This window comes from Gadus chalcogrammus, chromosome 4 (assembly GCF_026213295.1).
Source record: "Gadus chalcogrammus isolate NIFS_2021 chromosome 4, NIFS_Gcha_1.0, whole genome shotgun sequence".
Lineage (NCBI taxonomy): Eukaryota > Metazoa > Chordata > Actinopteri > Gadiformes > Gadidae > Gadus > Gadus chalcogrammus.
The window spans coordinates 5,341,892-5,363,501 of record NC_079415.1 but is presented as its reverse complement, the minus strand read 5'-3'; the positions used below and the strand labels follow the sequence as shown (position 1 = coordinate 5,363,501).

The following is a 21,610-nucleotide window of genomic DNA, read 5'->3' as shown; positions in this document are numbered from 1 at the left end:
TTTTTTTATATATATATGTATATATATATATATGTCAACTATATTATACATATATCTATATATATGCATGCATGTATATTTATTTCTAAGAAATATGAGATTTCTTCGATGGCTTGCTTTATAAAACTTCAAGGGGTTAACTTTTATACCAACGGTTTTTTTCACTGTCAGCTTCCTTTTCTGGTTATCCTTCTCTCCTCCCCCACAATCTCTGTTCACACTTTTAATCTACTTGTCCTTGAAGGTCCTGAATCAACAGCAGAGATTTCCACAGAGACTAAATATTGTAAGAAAATAAAGGGGAGAATGTAGCGAACATAAGAAAAATTACAAACAATATCATTGGAATGGAGGCTGAGAAAACACAAGCAAAAGCTACAAGCTAAAAGCTTCCCAGGACACTACTGCAGACGCTTCTTAATGTGATGATCCATCACTTAGTTTCCCCTGGCCCTGGCCCCGGCCCCCCCCCGCCCTTAGGGGGGGGGGCCGGGGTTCATCAGTAATACGAACCGCAGCCAAGACCAGTCAAAGAAACATGTAAACCATCTCCCAGCAGACATGGGGCTGCTCGATGGAATCCCTCTCCCATGTTAACACAGAGATGATCATTCCAGATGAAACATTCAGTCCTACAGTTAGACTCAGTTATGAACCGCACATTTCTGTTATTCAAAAGTAACTTTTTAAAAGAAAAGTAAGAAAAAAAACTTTATTCATAGTTTTTATTAAGAACTGGACACACATTGACCTTTTTAATCACCTAAATCCTCCTTTATTACTTTACACCTCAAACTGAATGCGGGTTTCTGCATTCAGTTCCTCCGCTAGCACTCAGCTAGCGCTTAGAGCCAAGATGGCAGCTGAATAAACCCGTAACCACAACATTGTGGTTCATGTGTGGGGTCAGAGGATCCGGGTGACCGGGCAGTCCTGGGGCTGATCCAGGAACAGCGTCTGGAACATGTGGTTGTAGAAGTCGGGGTGGTAGAGGCAGGCCCGTGCACAGTCGGGGCTGAAGTTCACCTCCAGGATCTGAGGCTTCATCACACGCTCGCCTGGATCAGGAGACGCGCGCGCGCACACACACACACACACACACACACACACACACACACACACACACACACACACACACACACACACACACACACACACACACACACACACACACACACACACACACACGCACACACGCACACACACACACACAGTAAGACACTACTTGCCAGCAAAGTGTTTGATGTAAGGGCCATGGTAATCCCCAGCTAGTTCGATCCCCGGCTCCTCCTAGCTGAGTGTCGAGCAGGACACCTCACCCTAACTGCTCCAGACGAGCTGGCTGTGTCCTGGTGTTGTCGCCGTCGGTTTGTGAATTTGTGAACGAATGGTTCGCTGCAGCCTTTGACTGGACCAGCCTACAAAACACCCTTAAACTTCCCGTCTTCCCCGCTCTCTCTGTCTTCACACAAAATCTGCAACAAATCAAAGTTGACTCCTGCACTTGCTGAATAGGCCTTCTTGTCATGCCCTACTGATTACCTGTTTTATTGTATTGTATTATATTGTATTGTTCTAAGCGTAATTTATGTAACCTTGTTTTCACTTTTGGCACTCCCCTCCCACCTTCCCTTATAGAGCTTCTAGCTCTTTTCAGGCTGCACTTGAAATTAAGAATTTTGTTCTTAATTTGCTTGCCTGGGTAACTAAAGGTTAATAATAAATAATGGTTCTAAAAGGTTGGATTTCGGTTCCATGTTGCACTGCGTTGTGTCAACGTCCAACCATAACTTAAGTCTGCTAAATGCCCTGAATGTTAATGAGTCTTAAAGGGTTAACATTCAGACCGGGGGAAGTGACACCAATGGAAACAAGTGGAGGGAGGTGCTGTCATGAAGAGATAAGGATTGGCCGAGGCGGGAGAGGAGAGTCAACTGCTACAACACTGGGGGGGGGGGGGGGGGGGGGGGGGGGGGGGGGGGAGTGCAAACACTGAAGGAATCGACGGGAGATTGGCAGAGCCGAAGCATCATACTTTGATGCTTCAGTGGCGACATGAATGCCGATTACCTTAGCCCCTTTCAGGCATAGAGGAAGGGCGCTTTCTCTGGGTGCAAAGAGAACTCATACAAATGCCTTTTAATCTTTGACTATTAAGATTGAAAACAAGGTTATATCATGATACATTATGAATAGGAAACACTTTTCCCCAACCCACACACACACAAAAACACACGTACGCATCGAATGCACAGCGAGGCTGTGGTGGGCAGGGTTTCCTGCTGTTTCGTGCGACGGGTTTAGGTAGTTTTTCAGAAAGAAGATGGCGCTGATAAGTAGAGCGCATCCTCTTTCACCCCCCCCCCCCCCCCCCCCCCCCACACTCACCGCTGGGCCCTGTCCCCCACTTTAGCATGAGGTCCACTGCATAGATGGCTCGGGATGAGGGGTAGTCCCCCAGACCGTAGGGCGCCGGGCGGGAACCGGCTAACTGGAAGAGCTCTCCGAACACCTGAAACAGCTCTGCCTGCCGGGACAGAGAGAGAGAGAGAGGCATGGCACCAGGACACACAGAGAGAGAGAGAGACATAGGAATATGATAGAGAGAGAGAGAGAGAGAGAGAGAGAGAGAGAGAGAGAGAGAGAGAGAGAGAGACACAGAGAGACACAGAGAGAGAGAGAGAGGCATGGCACCAGGACACACAGAGAGAGAGAGAGACATAGGAATATGATAGAGAGAGAGAGAGAGAGAGAGAGAGACACAGAGACACACAGAGAGAGAGAGACATAGGAATATGATAGAGAGAGAGAGAGAGAGAGAGAGAGAGAGAGAGAGAGAGAGAGAGAGAGAGAGACACAGAGAGAGAGAGAGAGAGAGAGAGGCATGGCACCAGGAAACACAGAGAGAGAGAGAGAGAGATAGAGACATAGAAATATGATAGCGAGAGAGAGAGAGAGAGAGACAGAGAGAGAGAGAGACATAGAAATATGATAGAGAGAGAGAGAGAGAGAGAGAGAGAGAGAGAGAGAGAGAGAGAGAGAGAGAGAGAGAGAGAGAGAGAGAGAGAGAGAGAGAGACAGAGAGAGAGACAGAGACAGAGACAGAGAGACATGGCCCTGTAGTTGCAATTTTTGTTAACGACTTCTCTAATTTACTTCAACTAGCTATGAGCAATAGAAATCGGGGAGTCCGGAAAAAGTAATGACAGAGACTTTATTGTCACCCACAAAATAGGTACAACAGAGCCGAGCATGTGGTTTGCAAAAGACACACTGACTGGGGCTCCGATCCCAGTCCCTCTTATCCACCCAAACTGCGCTGTCATGTATGTTATATGACCGTCCTGGTATATGTTCAAAATGGCCTTACACGGTATGGAAAGTTAGCCTTACATTCCCTTACGTGTGTGCTCATCTCCTGGTAAATGTAAATAATGGGAGGATGTCTGTAGCCTGGGCCCCAAAGTCCTTGGCGCCTTATGAGGCCATTGCTCTGGGTCCAGAGGTGGTTTCTCTACTTTTCCACCATTAATGTTTATGCCTGATGTATATAGGCCTGATAATACTCATAGTTAATACAAAAGTAATGGTTAATTTCTCCCACAGCCCCAGTACACAGGGCTTGCCTGTGTGTCTGTATACAGGGTTACTGGTACACAGGGTTACTGGTATACTGGGGATGGACAGCACGCCCCTGGCCTTACCTCCACCTCGCTCCAGGGGTGTTGGGGGTACTGCTGTTCGAACATGGGGATGAAGTCATCATAGTGGACCTGGGAACCCACAGAACTTTATTAGGAGACAGTGTCGTAGACAAACAACACTTCAACAAACTAAGAGAGGTCGTGAAAGTTGAAAAGATACACCTTATTGATTTATCACTCGTGATTTGACTTGATTTGGTACTTTTTACCTTCCCTATGGGTTAGAACCTGCACGTCTCATGTGAGTGTCATGTGTTTCCTGTATGAGTGTCTTCATTCGACCTTGTGTGATGCTTAATACCCAGTCTGCTGTTTACACAAATGTTACAATGTTATGGGGTTACAGCCCTCCTCCTCTGTGAGCCATCTGTGAGCCATGCTGTGTCTTTATTATTTGGTCCCAAGTCCGTTTCTGAAGCTGTCGAAACGGCCCGACCCTCAGGACTGCTCTCACACTGGAAAACAGTTCTCTATTTTATTTATTTTTTATACTGCCAAATAGATAGCATAGCATAGCATAGCGATACAATAGTCAAGTAATGAAAAAACTGTAAGGACCTTTATTATCAAAATATAACGTACTGAAGCTTTAATATTCAACACAAGAACTTTAATGCTGTAAACCCTTCTCGCTCAGTATTCGTTCGTGCAATTGGCTGTCAACGGTGGATGCTGCTGATTGGCGGCTCACTGGCATGTCCCGCCTCCTGCCAATGGCAGGATCTAGGCTACTTCCTGATGCCAGATGCCAGGTAAAGATTTAACTCCTACTGGGATTAGCCACCTGCAAATCAACGAAGCTTTGTCATTCACTCCCCCCTCACGGTAGCGCAATTGCGCATCCATTGCGACCTCTCGTTTAGTTGACGATATATATATAAAAATATATATATAATTATTATATATATTTTTTTTTTTTTTTTTAAGAAAACTGCAGGGAGCCACGGCTGAGGGGCTAAAGAGCCGCATGCGGCTCCGGAGCCGCAGGTTGCCGACCCCTGCCCTAACCTATTGGGGGTTCCATTATCATGTTAATGCGAATAGACGGCGTCGCGGTACAAGGGGCACTACTTGGCTAGAGGTGTTGCTTTGTTGTCTCTGCGTTGGCTCACGATGCAGTGATGCAGGGTGAGCTCATGCTGCAGTATGAGCCATGCTGCGGAGCTTTGTTGTTGGTGTTGGAGTTGGGGTTGTTGGTGGTGGTGCTGTTGTTGTTGCTGTTGTAAATGCGTGCGAGAACCAGTTACCTGTTTGAGCTGAACACCTTCAGCGTAGTTCATGACGGTGAAGTGCTTCTGGTAGTCGTCCAGGTGATCCAACGAGAAGGGCCTATAAGGGACAGGGGAAGGACCGGGCTTAGGGCCGGGCAGGCAGCACATTGGCTCAGAACACAAACAGCCGCGGGGTTTTGGTAGTCAAAATAGTCAAAGTGATGTTCTCCGGGTCTAGCTGCGGGAGGAGGCCACGTTTCCAAGGCGACCCGGAAAGTGGGTCAGAGGTCCTTGTGTCTCCCGGAGCGCAGGGGGGTAGGGGGGGGTCTCTGTTTCTTCTCTCTTCTTCTCACTTCTCAGCTTACTCCCCCCCCCCCCCCCCTGTATGCGTCATGTGACGCATACAGCGCCTGTGTTCCTGTATGAATGATGTCTCCCTACGGCCCCCTCTGCGCCCCCCTTCCCCCCCAGAGTGTTAACCCGTGCTGGGGGGTCAACACTGTGGGGGGGGGTGCCACTACAGCCGGGGGGGATCAAAGAATGTTAATGAGGTCTAGGAGCCAGCTCCAGCAGAAGAAGAAGCTTCTTTGTTCTGGATTAATGATGGTGTATGTGTTAGGAAGGTTGACAACGTGTGTGCGTGTGCGTGTGTGTGTGTGCGTGTTCGCGTGTGTGGGTGTGTTCGCGCGTGTGTTCGCTGGCGTGTGTGTGTGTTCGCGCGTGCGTGCGTGGTAGTTTGCGCGTGCGTGTGTGTGTGTTCGCCCGTGCGTGCGTGGGTGTTCACGCGTGCGTGCGTGCGTGCGTGGGTGTTCGCTCGTGCGCGCGCGCGCGTGTGTGTGTGTGTGTGTGTGTGTGTGTGTGTGTGTGTGTGTGTGTGTGTGTGTGTGTGTGTGTGTGTGTGTGTGTGTGTGTGTGTGTGTGTGTGTGTGTGTGTGTGTGTGTGTGTGTGCGTGCGCATGCACAAGCGCACGTGCGTGCTTGTGTGCGCATGCACAAGCGCACGTGCGTGCTTGTGTGCGCATGCACAAGCGCACGTGCGTGTGTGCATGCGTGTGTCTCTGCGTGCAAATGTGCGTTTGTGTGTGTGTGTGTGTGTGTGTGTGTGTGTGTGTGTGTGTGTGTGTGTGTGTGTGTGTGTGTGTGTGCGTGTGTATGCGTGTGTGCGTGTGTGTGTGTGTGTGTGCGCGCGTGTGTATGCGTGTGTGCGTGACTCACTTGTTGGCGAAGCGCAGCCAGAAGACCTTGTAGACGTAGAGACGTAGCGGCCGGGCCGAGCGCAGCATCAGCATGTAGCGGACGTCGAACTTCACCCGGCCCAGCTCCTCCCTGTGGAACAGCACGGGGTCCTCCAGGTACTTACACACCACCTGTAGGAGACCAGACCACCTGTAGGAAACTAGGACCACCTGTACGAGACAGAGACCACCGATAGGTGACCAGACCCCCTGTAGGACACTAGGACCCCCTATAGGACACTAGGACCCCCTATAGGACACTAGGACCCCCTGTAGGACACTAGGACCCCCTATAGGACACTAGGACCCCCTATAGGACACAGAGACCCCCTATAGGACACTAGGACCCCCTATAGGACACTAGGACCCCCTATAGGACACTAGGACCACCTGTAGGACACAAAGACCAGCTATCGGACACCTCTAGCGACATACAGGGACAGAGAGACAGACACAGTGTGTGTGAGTGTGTGAGTGTGAGTGTGTGTGTTACCTTGGGAAGGCTCTCCCTCTGTCTGATGATGTAGTCCAGGCTGCTGGTGATGTGTGTGTCCAGGCCCCTGGCCAGGTTCCAGGGTTTACAGATCCAGTGGTTGTCCTCCCCGCTACACACACACACACACACACACACACACACACACACACACACACACACACACACACACACACACACACACACACACACACACACACACACACACACACACACACACACACACACACACACACACACACTTCGCTCGGTCTGCTGCTTCCTTTGTTGTTATGCCGCCTTCAAAACAGCTCAGAGGTTCGGAAGCACTACGTGTTCTTACATAAACCTCTCCCTTCTACCGAAATAAGAGCGTTCAGGAAACGCCCTTCTGAATTGCGTAGGCTATTACATAAAACCGGAAAAACAGATTGTTCGTGAGACTAGACTTCATAACAACTACAAGTATGGATGCCCGCAGGGACCTCTTTGCACTTCTTTGCTTAATCAGATGAATCAGTTATTAGAACTGAACACGAATGAAACAAATTTCAAACGGCATTTAATCATTATTGTAAGCTAATGATGTATGAGTAATTATTCCTCGAGCAAGATAGTGAATTATTTCAGTCATCATTCACGCTGGCTCAGAGAGAAAACGCGTTTGCATTTTCTGTACTACGTAGTGCTTTTTGTCCCTCTCGGCAGTTCATAGACCGGAAGAACATGGAAGCCTCCATGAAGCTTACCCGTCCTATGTAACTACATATTAATTATTCCTCGCTCAGGAGGATAAGTGACATTTTTGGCAGAGATAATTTTACACCAATGAGGACTTATTTATGAATGAATACGTTGATTTGAGGTAATACATGACTTAAAATAATACACAGTGTCCCTTTAAGAAGGCTGAGGCTAGGGCTAGGGCTAGCCAAGGACAGGCAGGATCTGGGTGATCGCCTGGAAGCGCGGGCCAACGAGAAAGAGATAGGTAGAAGGTATTGGACCGTGACATAAAGGAGGTGGATGACCCTTTTCCCGACCGGGTTTTGTTTACTAGGTAAACAGACCATTCTGAATGTGAACTGCTCTCTGTGTTGTGTCATTTCATCTGTTCAACTTGGTGGCGTGGAAACCCCACACCCACTGGCCCGCTTAATATCTTATTATGTAGAAATTTTGTAGCACTCAAGATGTGCCTGTGTCAATGCGATCAATGGTAAAGAACAAAGACGGGGGGAGACATGGGCTTCATTAGAGGGCCACTGTGAGGAATACAAAGAACATTTGTCTCTGTAGGCCCCATGATGTGACATGGGATGGTTTTGCCATCACATCAGCTCATGTGCCGCCCTGAGGGCGAAATAGGAAAAGTACCCAGAGATGTGTAATAAAGGAACATTTGTTCCGAAAATGTATGAAAACTCAGATTGCTAGATGACATCGGGCCCCCACTCTTTGGGTGTAGACAAAAGCAGGACTCTGCATAAAAAGAGGACCATCCACGCGATGGACAGACTGATTCAGAGGTTTTTTTTCAGACAGGTTCTTGGGTTAGTTAGCTGACCATCTTCTTAGGGTAGGGCCGTATGATCCCATTTCTGCCTTTCTGCTCTTAGAACTGTACACTGAAGAGTGTCCGGGGAACTTAGCAATAGCATTTAATCTTAGGAACTCTGCCCTAGCCTCTTATTTTCCTTATAGCACCCTGACACGATCTCTGTTACGGTTGAACAATATTGAACAAATACTCGGATACGAAGTACGTTTTAGTTTGCTTAAGATCTGATAATTATTTTATCTTGTTTATCTTACATTTATCTTATTATTATCTATACTCTATTGTAAAAGGTATTTTGTTAATTGGACCTAAACTAAATCTGCCTGACTACATCTGTAGTAGGTTCACTTATCCTTTGAGTCCTTTGTCGACTCATCGGCCCGGCGAAGCAGACCGACTCGCCAACCCAGCTGACCCCCCGCGTTAAGAGGCGCAGAATACAAGTGGTTGATTGTGACTGACGTGTCCAGAGGGCAAAAAGGCAACGTAAAGAGGTTTTAAAAAGAAACATCAGGCCTTCGCGTGGGACCAGGGACCTCGACCCGCTCATAAACCAAAGGCCCAAAGCTAAATTCATAAAAACTGTGAGGGACTTAACCGAGTGACCCGGGTTGAACCCGGGTTGACACTACGGTGTGTCGCACGTCGGCCTATATCGGAGAGAACACTCAAACAGCACGAATCCCAGGGGAGGGCTATCACACACAGCCACGGCCCTGACCAGGGTTATGCTCAGGGCTGGGGCGCCGAAGCAAGGGGTGTAGGTGTCTGGTTAATTACGATAGTTAGGGGCTGGGCGAATCCCCCCCACCGACCTGTTAACAACCGTAACAGGTTTCACTAAATCAGCCTCCAGTGCGGCGGTATAGTCGACGGATCTAACACTGTGTGTGTGTGTGTGTGTGTGTGTGTGTGTGTGTGTGTGTGTGTGTGTGTGTGTGTGTGTGTGTGTGTGTGGGTCGTACCGCTCGTGTCTCTGCTGGTAATGCCTGATGAACTGGGGCAGCTCCGTCTGGAGGTTGAAGGTGCGCGGGAGCCACGGCGCCCCCTGCTGATCACCCCCGGCCCCCCCGGCCCGCCGGGCCACGGCCGAGAGGCAGTCCTTCACCGTGACGACCGACTCCCCGGGGAACTGGTTCAGCATCACCTGGGGCCGCTGCTCGCTCCACTTCCTGTCACATGACGGCATTGGATAGACATCTTACTCAAATATCTGCAGGGTTGCTTTTTTACGCTTTGCCACACACACACACACACACACACACACACACACACACAGATATAGACACACAGACACACAAACAGACATAGACACACATACACAGATAGAGAGACACACACAAAGACAGACCTCCAGGAAGACAGACAGACAGACTACCAAACAGAGAAAGAGAGACAGACAGACCTCCAGACAGAGAGAGAGACAGACAGACCTCCAGACAGAGAGAGACAGATAGACCACCCAACAGAGAAAGAGAGACAGACAGACCTCCAGACAGAGAGAGATACAGACAGACCACCCAACAGAGAGAGAGAGACAGACAGACCTCCAGACAGAGAGAGATACAGACAGACCACCCAACAGAGAGAGAGAGACAGACAGACCTCCAGACAGAGAGAGACAGATAGACCACCCAACAGAGAGAGAGAGAGACAGACAGACCTCCAGACAGAGAGATACAGACAGACCACCCAACAGAGAGAGAGAGACAGACAGACCTCCAGACAGAGAGAGAGACAGACAGAGAGAGACAGACAGACGGACCTCCAGACCGACCTCTAGAGAGACAGACCACCAGAGAGCAGTGTTGCCAGATTTGGTTGAGCTAAATCCGCCCAATCACGTTCCAAAACCCGCCCACTTCAGCAAAAAACCGCCCAATAACGTTTTTCACAGGAAAACGTTGAATAAACATTAAATGCATGTTGTGGTTCTAGTGTTATATGCGCCAAGAGTTACTTCTAATGGCTGCAATGTTTTATGCTCCGTCCGGTTGAGGAGTAATAATAAACATCCCTGGGGATTTTACCATATCGACTCGTCCTTCTGATTACGCGGTAACGCTACGGTATTAAACAATTAAGCCCAAATGGCAAGTTCTATTTTATTATCACAGACCGTGCATGTCACAGAAAATGTGGAAAAATGCACTTCCTGTATCCCAGTGCCAGGCCCAAGAATTAACAGCAGTAACATCAACCACCTGCCTTTGCGTTAGTCCTAATAGCGTATGTGTGTGCGCGAGAAAGGTGTGTGTGTGAGTGACGTCAGCGAGTGAGTGGACGAGCGAGGAGAGTGAGCGGTAGCGTGTGTGTCTAGTGAAGAAGCGAACGAGTCCGGTAGAATAAAGTATCCATCCTGTCAATGATCGGTGGCCGCTTCATTCCGACCTATAAGCAGACACACTGCCGGTGAGGTGGGCTCTTAATTCAACGTTACAATAGCCTATCTGCAACGAGCTTTGCTGTCATCTGCTGGGGCAGGCGCGATCCACGATTTTAATTCAGGGTCGGTCTCCCATTCCTTTCTATAAAGTTTTTTATATTTCCCCCACTTCGGCATGATGCTTATTTCGCTAACAGAGTTGAGAGAGAGCGGGCTTTTGCCTCAGACTTCTGCGTCGGCGCACAACGGTTTGTTGATGTGACATCACGACGTGAAGTATATTGAAGTATAGGCCTACTGAGTTTTGTATTTGTACCGTTTTTAAACCATAAAATAACAGTTTGGTGTGCTGTTTTCACATTAGTAAAAAACCGCCAGATATTGGCAAAAGCAGCCCAAAATGTATATACCCGCCCAATGCATTTTTTCCCCGCGAGATGAAATCTAAAGTAGCCCAATTGGGCGGGAACCCGCCCAATCTGGCAACACTGCCAGAGAGAGAGAGACAGACAGACAGACCTCCAGACAGACCTCTAGAGAGACAGACCACCCAACAGAGAGAGAGAGAGAGACCTCCAGACAGACAGACAGTATGACCCCAGTCAGTGTGGTGGAGTCTGACGGTGCTGACCGGTAGTCCTTGATGCTGACGTAGGCCCAGACCACGTCCGCGTCCTCCTCAGAGTCGGTCATCTGGAAGCGGGGGTGGGTGAGGTGATCTCTGACCTGCTGCATCCCGGTGAAGACCCTGAGGAACACCGGGAACAGAGGAACACGTCAGGTCCTCCTCATCAGCGCACTGTTGGCAACACATTCCCAGTAGGAAAGACATTCCCAGTTGCTAACACATTCCCAGCTGGAAAGACATTCCCAGTTGGAAAGACATTCCCAGTTGGAAAAACATTCCCAGTTGGAAAGACATTCCCAGTTGGTGACACGTTCCCAGTTGGCGACACACTCCCAGTTGGTAACACATTCCCAGTTGGAAAAGGAGTCCCGGTTGCTAACACATTCCCAGTTGCTAACACATTCCCAGCTGGAAAGACATTCCCAGTTGGAAAGACATTCCCAGTTTCCAGTATCTCTGGTCCAGAACCTGCGTTATTGTTGTGATGTAAAGTGTGTGTCATTAATATGTGTAGTGATATATGGTCAGGCCGCGGTCTCCCTCCAGGAGATCAAGACTTACTTCAGGACTTTGTCTGCAGGAACCGGGGAGGGCAGGATCTCCACTGGAGACGTCTCCTTGTTCTCCTTCTGAATGGCCTGGGGGGGGGGGGGGGGAGCAGAGGGTATGGAAGAAATGAACAATTACTTTTCATGAGCATTATCAGGCCTATATATAAATACATTAATAGTGGAAAGCAACTACCACCTCTCCCCTCAATAGGAGAGACTCGACGCGGCGCCAGAGAGTCTGGGGTCAAGGGGTGAACTGACGTCAACTTAAAGTTTAGACTAGCTGCGTATGTTATACAATATATCTCAAATGAATGCATGGCTGACCGGCCCTACCACATGAGGAGAACTAGTATGCATTCTGGGTGCCGCATACCATACGGGGAAGAGCTTGGAGCGGGAATAAAAGAACATGGGGTCGTACACACACAGCAGTGCTTCGCAAACCACTCAGCCTTGTTGTTGCTTGTTCAACAATAAGGTCTTAACCCCGTAGCCATGATGACCCAAAGAAGAAGGCTGAGGTAAACATGCCTTAATCCCATAGCTTCCTGCTCATATCATGTGTCCCACCATCTGTTCTGACCCCAGACTCACAGCTATCGTGTGTCTTCTACCATTAAGATATAAGGCCTAATAATAATCATAGTTTACCATAGAATATACTCATTAATTTCTACCACACCGACTGGTGCGATCAAATGACAGGAGGGCAACATGGGCATCGGTAACTCTGAGAGGCCGCCGCCAGCTCCCTGGGAGTAACCACCAGCCAGGTGCTTCTCTCCGGGCCCCAGGGTTGAGCTCTCCCATCTCTGACCGGGATGCCTGCGGTTGACTCCCAAGTGAGATAAGGACATCCCGGCGCGTCAAGGTCTCACCCGAAACCACGCACACACACACACACAAACACACACACTCCTACACTCCCTCTTCTTCAGTGAGTCACATTGTACAAAGGACTAAATGAAAAACACATGTTGTGGTAATTCGCTGTGCGAACATTCCTCAACGACAGAGGACTTCTACATGCCAACAAACACACGACCGTTTATTGTTGGCGTGCGTGGTTGACGGTTGGTTGAACCCGCCCCACGTGATCGGGTCTGATCGGACACATGGGGCCGGGTGAGGCTGCACACCTGTCACAACAAGTCAGACCGACACCAACTCAAGGGAGAGATCAACCGCCTGGCAGCACGGAGCACCGGGTCACGTGTCATCGCCTTGAAACCGTAACAATAATAAACCGGTTTCACCAGCACCCCCGCGTTCTGGTCTGGAGGCGCCCGTTTAAGTCGACTAGCGCGGCCCACGCTCAGACCAGCGTCGGGGCCAGGCGAGGCTGCTTAAGCCAGACGCTGTCCACACACACGCCACAATCTAACAGCCCAATTATATATTTTTTGTCATTTACTTTTTTTTTTTGGAACAAAATATCACTACATTATACAGATCAATATGTAAACATCGTTTTAGCTGTAGTTTAGTTAAAAAAAAAATTGGGAAAAAGAGTAGGGATAACCGTTGGGAAGGTAACATATAAACAACCGAATTCTAAAGCATGGATACAGCAGTCACCTCTGTAACAGAGGAGCCATGAACAGCTTCTGAGTTTCATGCTTTTGATCGCCCAAGGCCAATTGGACATTTTCGTTAAAGTAGGAACTGTTCGCCTGGGTGTGTCATGGCTCACGAAGGAGAAGCGGTGTGCTTCGGGGAAGTGGTAAATCTCTGATGATAGTGAAACCATAACTGGCAGTGGCACGGTACCAGGACTGCCTGCTCGTCTGAGATATGACCAGCCGTTAGGCCCCTGCGATTTCGTGTTAGGATTCATGTGGACGCCAGATACGCAAACGATGACATCATCGCCACCCCACCAGGTGGCACTGGCAATGTTAGATTTTCGTCTACTTTCGTCTCTTTTTGTATTATTTTTGTAGCTTTAAATACAGCCCGGTGGTAAATCGAATTACTTACTGTACATTAAAAAGTATTTGTTGCAAGGTTGCCTTTTACAAGGTTAAACAACCGCTTTCTCCTCCTCGACCGTATGTTTGTATACAGCGCGCAGGCTTGATGTGCATACTTTTTTCGGTAGAGAACCAGTGCAAAATATAGGCCTTGAATATGTACTACAGCGTTTCTACAGCTTGATGCGTTTTTGCAATGAGTCCGTCTTTACGGAGATATTCCTGAAACGCTGACAAGGAAAACGGAGGGGAAAATATGTTTTTTGCACGTATGGACGGGGCCTAAGGCACCAGTGCTGCTCAATGTAAAGAAAGGGCTAGAGAGGTGTTCTCCTTTACACAGTATACCGGGAACATAAACATAAACCACCACGGTGGGGAGGAGACTGGTGTATGCGTATATTTAATGAGTTGTTTTCTACAACTACTGTGTGCTTTTCTGCATTTAGAAGTCTCATCTGACTCCGAGACGCAATATCTCACAAAGGCACTGCCACGACACAAGCTACCAAGAGGGGGTGATGCCCCCCCCCCAGCTGGGAGGAGAGGAGAGTCCTCCCAACGCTGGGAGGAGAGTCCCCCCCCCCCCAGCCCCCAGTAGGGCCCAAGGAGGCAGGGCTAGATGTGTAACGACTGGAACATGCACGGTTCAGGAGAAACAGCACGTGATGACAGGTAGAGTACACAGGGTTGAGACAGAGTTCAAGAAGGGGGGGGGGGGGGGGGGGGGGGGGGGGGGGTCCCCCCACTTCCACGCGACAACGTGCCCATAAAGTTTTTTACGACGTCTCAACATTATTAACCTTTACCCCTCTCCTGCTACTCTGCTATTCGTTTACATTTTGTATGAGATTGGAGGAAGAGAAGACGGAGGACAGAGCAGAGGACAGGATGAGGTGCCAGAGCTCTCAGCTTCTCCCTCCAGCAGAAGATAGCATAGACCTTATGTTATTGAAGTTATATCTCCAAAGAACTTATAAAGACCCCTTCTGGTTTTCTCCTGTGCTTAACCGACCTCGCTGAAGTAGACGCACTGCAGAAAATGCTGGTGTATTCTACCGTCTCTCTTTTGTTCTCGTGCACACACCTCACGGTCAGGGTAAACTTTATTATCCAAGTAGGAAATTCATGCGGTCACCGTTACACGCTCCATTGTTAATCAGCCTGCTGTATAGCATTTAAAAAAATGAAGGAGAAAACATTAAAAGAAAAACAAGGATAAGATGGACAGAGCAGTAGGAACATAGAAAACATGACAAGCATTCGGTTATAGTTTCTACCACAAGGACAGGCCAGTGCGTCTCCAAATGACACAACACACCTCCCTTTGTTATGTATCTTACGAGGTCGAACCAGATGGCTGGTGCCAGGCCCTCTGTGATAGACGTAGCCAGGGTCATATATCTTATCAAGGGAGATGCTGCCTCTGTTCTTTTGTGATTTATTCTTTGTGACAGACTTGTGCGTTTGGGCCGACCATCCAGACGGATCCGGGCGACCCGTTTCCCGGAAAAAACACTTTTCTGAAACCAGGCCTCAGGGTGGATTCAAATATAAACTGACATATGCGGTTTCATGTGGACGCCTGAAACGCAAACGACGACGTCATTGCCCCGCCCCCCAACTAGCTGGGCCACTTTAGAGTTGTGTTGAATTTTTTATTTACTTTCTTATTTGTATTTTTTTTTTAGCTTTAAATACAGCCCCGTGGTAAATTTAATTACTAACTGTACATTAAAAAGTATTTCTGCTCAGTTTAAAAGGTTTAATCTCCTCCTCGACTGAATGAAGGCCGGATGCGCTCCACTTTTTTTTGGTGGAGTACCAGCGCCTTGAATATGTACTACAGCGTTCCTAAAGCTCGATGTGTTTTCGCAATGAGTCCGTCTTTGTGGAGATATTCCTGAAACGCATCAAAGGAAAACGGAGAGGAAAAGATTGTTTTCGCCCGTGCTGACGGGGCATAATACTCATGAATCACTGCTCACCTCGTAGTACAGATCCGAGGGCTCGGGCGTGTCCGTGCTCACCCCCTCCAGGTCGGCCGGTATCCACGGCAACAGGCGGCACTGCCTCACCAGGGGCCTAGTCTCGCCGTACGCGTAGTCACGCGTGACTTGGTCTGCGGGAGGGAAGAGGGAGACGGTGAGGACACGGCCTTGTCTTCAGAGATCTACTGGGACCCACTGGGACCCAGTGCAGACTGGTCTGCGGAGGTCCGGGTTTCTGAACCAGGAGGAGGCGGGCATCAAAAGGGCAAATGGGTGGCTACAAAATAGTACATTTGTAGCCACGGCCTTGGTCGGTGTTGTTATAAGTTTTTTTTTGTTATAATTGTGTTGGTGTTTGTCGTGGAAATATTAATCATAACTATAATAAACAATTATAAACCTTACATTAACCTTGTTCATATAATTACTAGTCAATCTAAAAGGAACTGTTTACATTCCCCTTGGACCTTTAGATACCCCCCTTCCCCTCTCTAACTGATGGTTACTTTAACTGGTTACCTTAACTGGTTAAGGTAGCTTAGATTTGCATTCCCACTGGAGCCACTGAGTCTCAGGGCGTGTGGTAGAAAAAGAACCGAGTTCTATCACCTCAACTAACTAATAGATCATGAGGAATCGAGGAGTCCGGAGCAAGTTTTGACGTAAGACTCTAATCGCTGAAAAGGCAACACCAAAGCCGGGTAGTTTTCAAAGCACTGCCGGTCAAAAGATCCCGGCCTCTGTTTAATTCTCACAAACTAAGCTGTTTCCCATATGAGATGTCCGCGCACGGCCGGTCAGTCATAAATTCCTTTAAGCATGTGGTCAGCAACAACTAATCTAAACACCAGGTTGAGGTCAGCACGCCTTGACCCCAGAGCAACTGGCGTCGGGTCGAGTTCCGATTTAAACGATGACCCCACACTCTCTGGCGCCGTGTCAAGCCTTAGCTACGAATCCAGAGGTGTTTTAGGGTGCACTCACACGAGGCCATCTGGCCGTGGCCGTTGGCCGTTTTCAATATCTCATGGATGCAAACAATTAGTCTATAGCCTACACATGACAACACACGCACGCACACAGCAATTGTTGAAAATCTGATATGCTATAGTAGCCTATTCGTAAAGCAACACTTTTTTCGCACACTTTCGTTGTTTGGATGCGCAATGTTTTATAACAAGAAGAGGTGAAGTTGTGCATTACAATGCAAACACAACAATAATTGGCACCAATATGGCGCAATTAGAAGCGCAATCAACAACTATATAAATGTATGACCGATCGTGTGACATTATTTAACCATCCATCTAAATACGATCAGACAGATACATCATTGAACAGATACACAAAGCACATTCGTCCAACCACAGCGGATGCTGACAACATTTTACACAACAAGCCAAACACCACACCTCTCTCTCTCTCTCTCTCTCTCTCTCTCTCTCTCTCTCTCTCTCTCTCTCTCTCTCTCTCTCTCTCTCTCTCTCTCTCTCTCTCTCTCTCTCTCTCTCTCTCTCTCTCTCTCTCTCTCTCTCTCTCTCTCTCTCTCTCTCCTCCCCCCCCCCCCCCCTCCCCCCCCCCCCCCCCCCCCCCCCCCCCCCCCCCCCCCCCCCCCCCCCACCCCCCTCCAACCACAAAGCCTTCATAACCATGCAGTATGCCGAAGCCGGAAAAGACATGCATGCACACAGTCGCACACACTCATCTTATGCACAGTGCACCCTATTTCCCAGTTCTATCATCACAATTCAGTCACTGCAAAGATTTAAAAGATAGCCTCTCTTACCCTAAATTAGAATAGACCCAAGTACATCTACCATACTTGAGCACGGTACAGGTGTGAAACATATTTGGGCACGGTACAGATGGCCTAGTGTGAGTGCGTCCTCATACTGGAGCCAGGCCAACCGACTGACCTCTTTGTTGTGTGGATTTGTTTAACTGTACTGCAGCCCTGTCTTACAGACTTGCAGACATATCCACTTCCCCCCAGAGTTACCAATGTATCCTTGGTACCTTCGAATTACTGCCTGAACTTTCCCATGATCATGCTCTAATAGTGAATCAAATATTTTATTTATTATTATTTGCGTTATAATTGTGTCTGTGAGCCCCTGCCCCCCCCCCCCCCGCTGTGAGCCCCTGCCCCCCCCCCCGCTGTGAGCCCCTGCCCCCCCCCCCCCCCCCCCCCCCCCCCCCCCCGCTGTGAGCCCCTGCCCCCCCCCCCCGCTGTGAGCCCCTGCCCCCCCCCCCCCCCCCCCCCCCCCCCCCCCCCCCCGCTGTGAGCCCCTGCCCCCCTGAGGGAGCGCCCCTCTGCCCGTACCTCCGGGGGCCAGGTCCCGCAGCGGCCAGAGCACGGAGAAGGCCATCTGCCCCTGGAGGTAGTACAGGGGGGCCAGGCGGCACGAGGCCTCGTCCGCGTGCTGCACCTGGGAGCCGAACTCGTCCATGATGTACCACACTGGGACCTTATCCTCCGCCGTCTGGAGGGGAGATATCAATATATTTAGATGAATAAACCTCCTACTTAGATATTTAGTTATAAACCTCTTGACTACATTCTCCTCATGGATTAGACATAAACATCTTAACTACCTATAAACCACCTCATGGTTTTAGATATAAACCTCTAAACCACCTATAAACCTCTAAACTACACATAAACCACCTCATGGTTTCAGATATAAACCTCTAAACCACCTATAAACCTCTAAACTACATATAAACCACCTCGTGGTTTCAGATATAAACCTCTAAACCACCTATAAATCACCTCTAAACCTCCAAACCACCTCTAAACCTCTTAAATCACCTCATGGTTTTAGATATAAACCTCTAAACCACCTCTAAACCACCTCTAAACCACCTTTAAACCACCTCTAAACCACCTCTAAACCACCTATAAACCACCTCTAAACCTCCTCTAAACCACCTTTAAACCACCTCTAAACCTCTAAACCACCTCTAAACCTCTAGACCCCAAAACCTGATAAGCAGTTTGTTTCAAACCAAGTCTCTCGCCGCCAACACGACCAAACAAGAAGCCTCATTCAGCAGAGCAGTTGGCGCCCCCATAGAGTGAGACCCTCCCCCCGTACCCCCTGGGACAGCCGGTAGGTCTGGTTGTAGCGCCACATGCTCTCCAGGACCCGGTCCACGGTGCCCGGGTCGGGGGTCTCCCCGTGACAGTCCAGCCCCATGAGGGAGGCCATCCTGGGCAGCAGGCCGGGGATCTCCTCCAGCTGCTGGCGGGCGTGCTCCACGCGGTACGTCCAGGCATGGTCCACCAGGAACACGCTGTGGGAGGGGGTTCAGCACAGCGTCAGCATTCAGCGGTCGCTTTCACCCAGAGAGACTTACAATAAGTGCACTTCAGAATCAGAATCTCTTTATTGTCATTGCACAAAGTGTAAATAGAGGCTCTCAAAATAAGTGCTTTTTATAAAAAAATAAGATTTTTTAAAACAAAAACTAAATGAGGAAAGGGTTATTTTAAAAAAAATATATATAAAATGTTAAAGAACTCATAAAACAAATATAGATATTTTAAAATGTCAGCCAATTTTAAAAGGTCAGATTGGTATAATTTTTCGATGCAGCGCAATACTGTGTAGAACGATTCAGTCTCGACTCATATGATAATAATCTTTTCTTTTTTTTTTGTTGGATGGTTAATTTATTAACTTTTGTATTATTAACAGAGTTATAAAGTATCAACTTTATAACTCAGTTTTTACTGGGTCTATTGACATAAAACAAAGACTTGCATAGAGATTGAACTAACACAAATTAACCACAAACAAGTTCCTTTATTTTTCTTGTTATGATCCGTTATATTGTAGGCTCCGTTCTGATCAGTACACAGTTGCAAGACAACAGTAACCTGTTGTTTTACTAGTAGTAGATTTCACTTACCTGAATATTTACAATCCTCCTCTTGATACACTGACATAAAAACGACTGTCTTTCAACCACTTTGAAAAGCTTTCTTTCATCCCTGCACACCCTTTCTCCTTCCCAATCTTTCTATTTCTATGTTGTGACCCTGAGGGCTTTCTCCTCTGCCTCTCCATATTGAGGTACGTGTCATCAGATGACAATACGGTTCAAATGAAGACCCTCTGGCGCCCGCCTCCAGGGCGTGGTCGAGGGGGCGGCCACTGGAGCGCCGTGTGGGGAGGAGGGGGGGCAGGGCGCCTTATCAGTGACTTTCCTCTGTTATTGATCATCATATCATGTACACAAACGCTGTTAAATACAGAAAATGCCGACTCAAATAATTTTAATTCCATCGCTTTGGCGCCCCCTCTGGTGCGGCGTCCCTATGCGCCGCATATAGTGCATACCCACTTTTTGCGCCACTGCCACCATGGGGGCACCATTAAAGTTCAGTATTAGTTATCCTTCCCTGTAGCACCATAGACTTGCAGTAAGAAGCGCTCTGGCGCCCTCACCTGTTGGGGTCGGAGGCCTGCAGCCCATCTTCACTCGTTACGACCACTTTACAGGTGAACTTCGGGATAGGGTTTGCATTTTTCTCCTCCTCCTCCTCCTCCATCTCCTGCATGATCCCGAATACCTCCCCGGCATCATAGATCTAAGGAGGGTGGAGATCATGTCATGTAAGGTTGGAGCCATGCCGAATACCTGCCAGAGCAATCTGTCACATTAGATGAGTTGTTTACTATTGCTACTTTGTCGTTTTTAATGTCGCTTTGTTTGTGGTATAACTATGAGCTTCACATGGGCAAAACTACAAACTGCCATCTCTGTTGGGAGAAAACAGTAAACAGACTCATCCCACATGACTTTAACCATTGTTAGCACACCTTTGCAAAAAAAAACCTTTGTCTGTTCACAAGGATTGGACTATTGCACACATCCTCCACATTGTAAATACTATGTATGCACAGTATATCTTTCATTTAGATACTGACATTTTTATAGTAGTATGTCACATTCGACTTTTTATATATTGAGCATTTAATATACTAATATCTGATATGTATATGCATATATTGTATTGAACGTTTTACACTTTGACATCTTAATTGTTGCATTGACAATGTCAAAGTTTGTTTTATCATGCCAATAAAGCTTTATTAAATTGAATTGAAATTGAAGCGTGGGGTCCAGACCTCCTGGCTCAGCTTGAGGAACAGGCTCTTCCAATACAGCTCAGGGATTCCTGAGGACCTCAGCGCTCCGGCGTGCAGAGCCACAAAGTTCCGGTAGACTTCCTCCTCCTGCTCCTCCTCCTGCTCCGTCTCCTTCTCCTCCTGCTCCTCCATTCCGTTTACGATGCCATTGTTGGTTGTTGCCATCGTTACTTGTTGTGGATTACTTGTAAACAAGACGCGGCAGAAGCTGGACCCGACCCGCTTGCCGCTTCACGTGTTTCCTCAGGACCCGGAAGTAGCCTAGAAACAGCTGAGCACGCGATGCATTGTGGGAATGGAAGGCATGCATTTCCATGATATGCATTCCCCGACCCTGGTCATATTATATATCATATGCGTTAAAAAAAAATACATTTTTATGTATATATTTTGTAACAATGTACCACATATTAATTTCATTTTATTGTATTTATTTTCCATAATGTCTTCGGTCCTTTGGATAAAGCTAAAAACGTCTAATAAAAACTGAGCTGAAGTGATTTTTCACAATGCAATGGCGTTCAATTCTTCAAAAATCCTGTAGATCTACTTTTAAAAACCAGCAGCGCTATCTAGGGGTCAAGCGGCCCAATACTGGTATTTTATAACATGCCATTAAATTTTGTGTTTAGGCAATAGTTGCCATAAAAAACTGTATTGTTGCCCTTTTGTAAGAATGGTTTTATGCCCGACTCTCAAAACAATATTGGCATCTGTTGTCCTATATTTGAGAGTT

General features: G+C 48.0%; 1 protein-coding gene across 1 annotated transcript; it reads right to left on the bottom strand.

The window, feature by feature from the left end:
- Positions 1 to 693: 693 nt before the first annotated feature.
- ttll12 (tubulin tyrosine ligase-like family, member 12) lies at positions 694 to 21,162 on the bottom strand. The gene is made up of 14 exons (XM_056587888.1): positions 20,854 to 21,162; positions 20,170 to 20,312; positions 18,814 to 19,012; positions 18,039 to 18,198; positions 15,713 to 15,846; positions 11,759 to 11,835; positions 11,201 to 11,317; positions 9,149 to 9,355; positions 6,644 to 6,755; positions 6,131 to 6,282; positions 4,952 to 5,033; positions 3,705 to 3,773; positions 2,389 to 2,527; positions 694 to 1,058 (listed from the first exon to the last, which is right to left on the bottom strand). The coding sequence occupies exons 1-14, from the start codon at positions 21,037 to 21,039 to the stop codon at positions 907 to 909; spliced, it is 1,929 nt and encodes a 642-aa protein (XP_056443863.1). The 5' UTR covers positions 21,040 to 21,162; the 3' UTR covers positions 694 to 906.
- Between the last annotated feature and the right edge of the window lie 448 nt (positions 21,163 to 21,610).

Excerpts from the sequence above, each read along its gene's own strand:
- ttll12 (XM_056587888.1), bottom strand. The coding sequence starts at position 21,039 with ATGGCAACAACCAACAATGGCATCGTAAACGGAATGGAGGAGCAGGAG. Across the intron at positions 15,847-18,038 it reads GCGGGACCTGGCCCCCGGAG|ACCAAGTCACGCGTGACTAC; the intron begins GTACGGGCAGAG and ends TCCCTCCCGCAG. Across the intron at positions 6,283-6,643 it reads AGAGGGAGAGCCTTCCCAAG|GTGGTGTGTAAGTACCTGGA; the intron begins GTAACACACACA and ends GGTCTCCTACAG.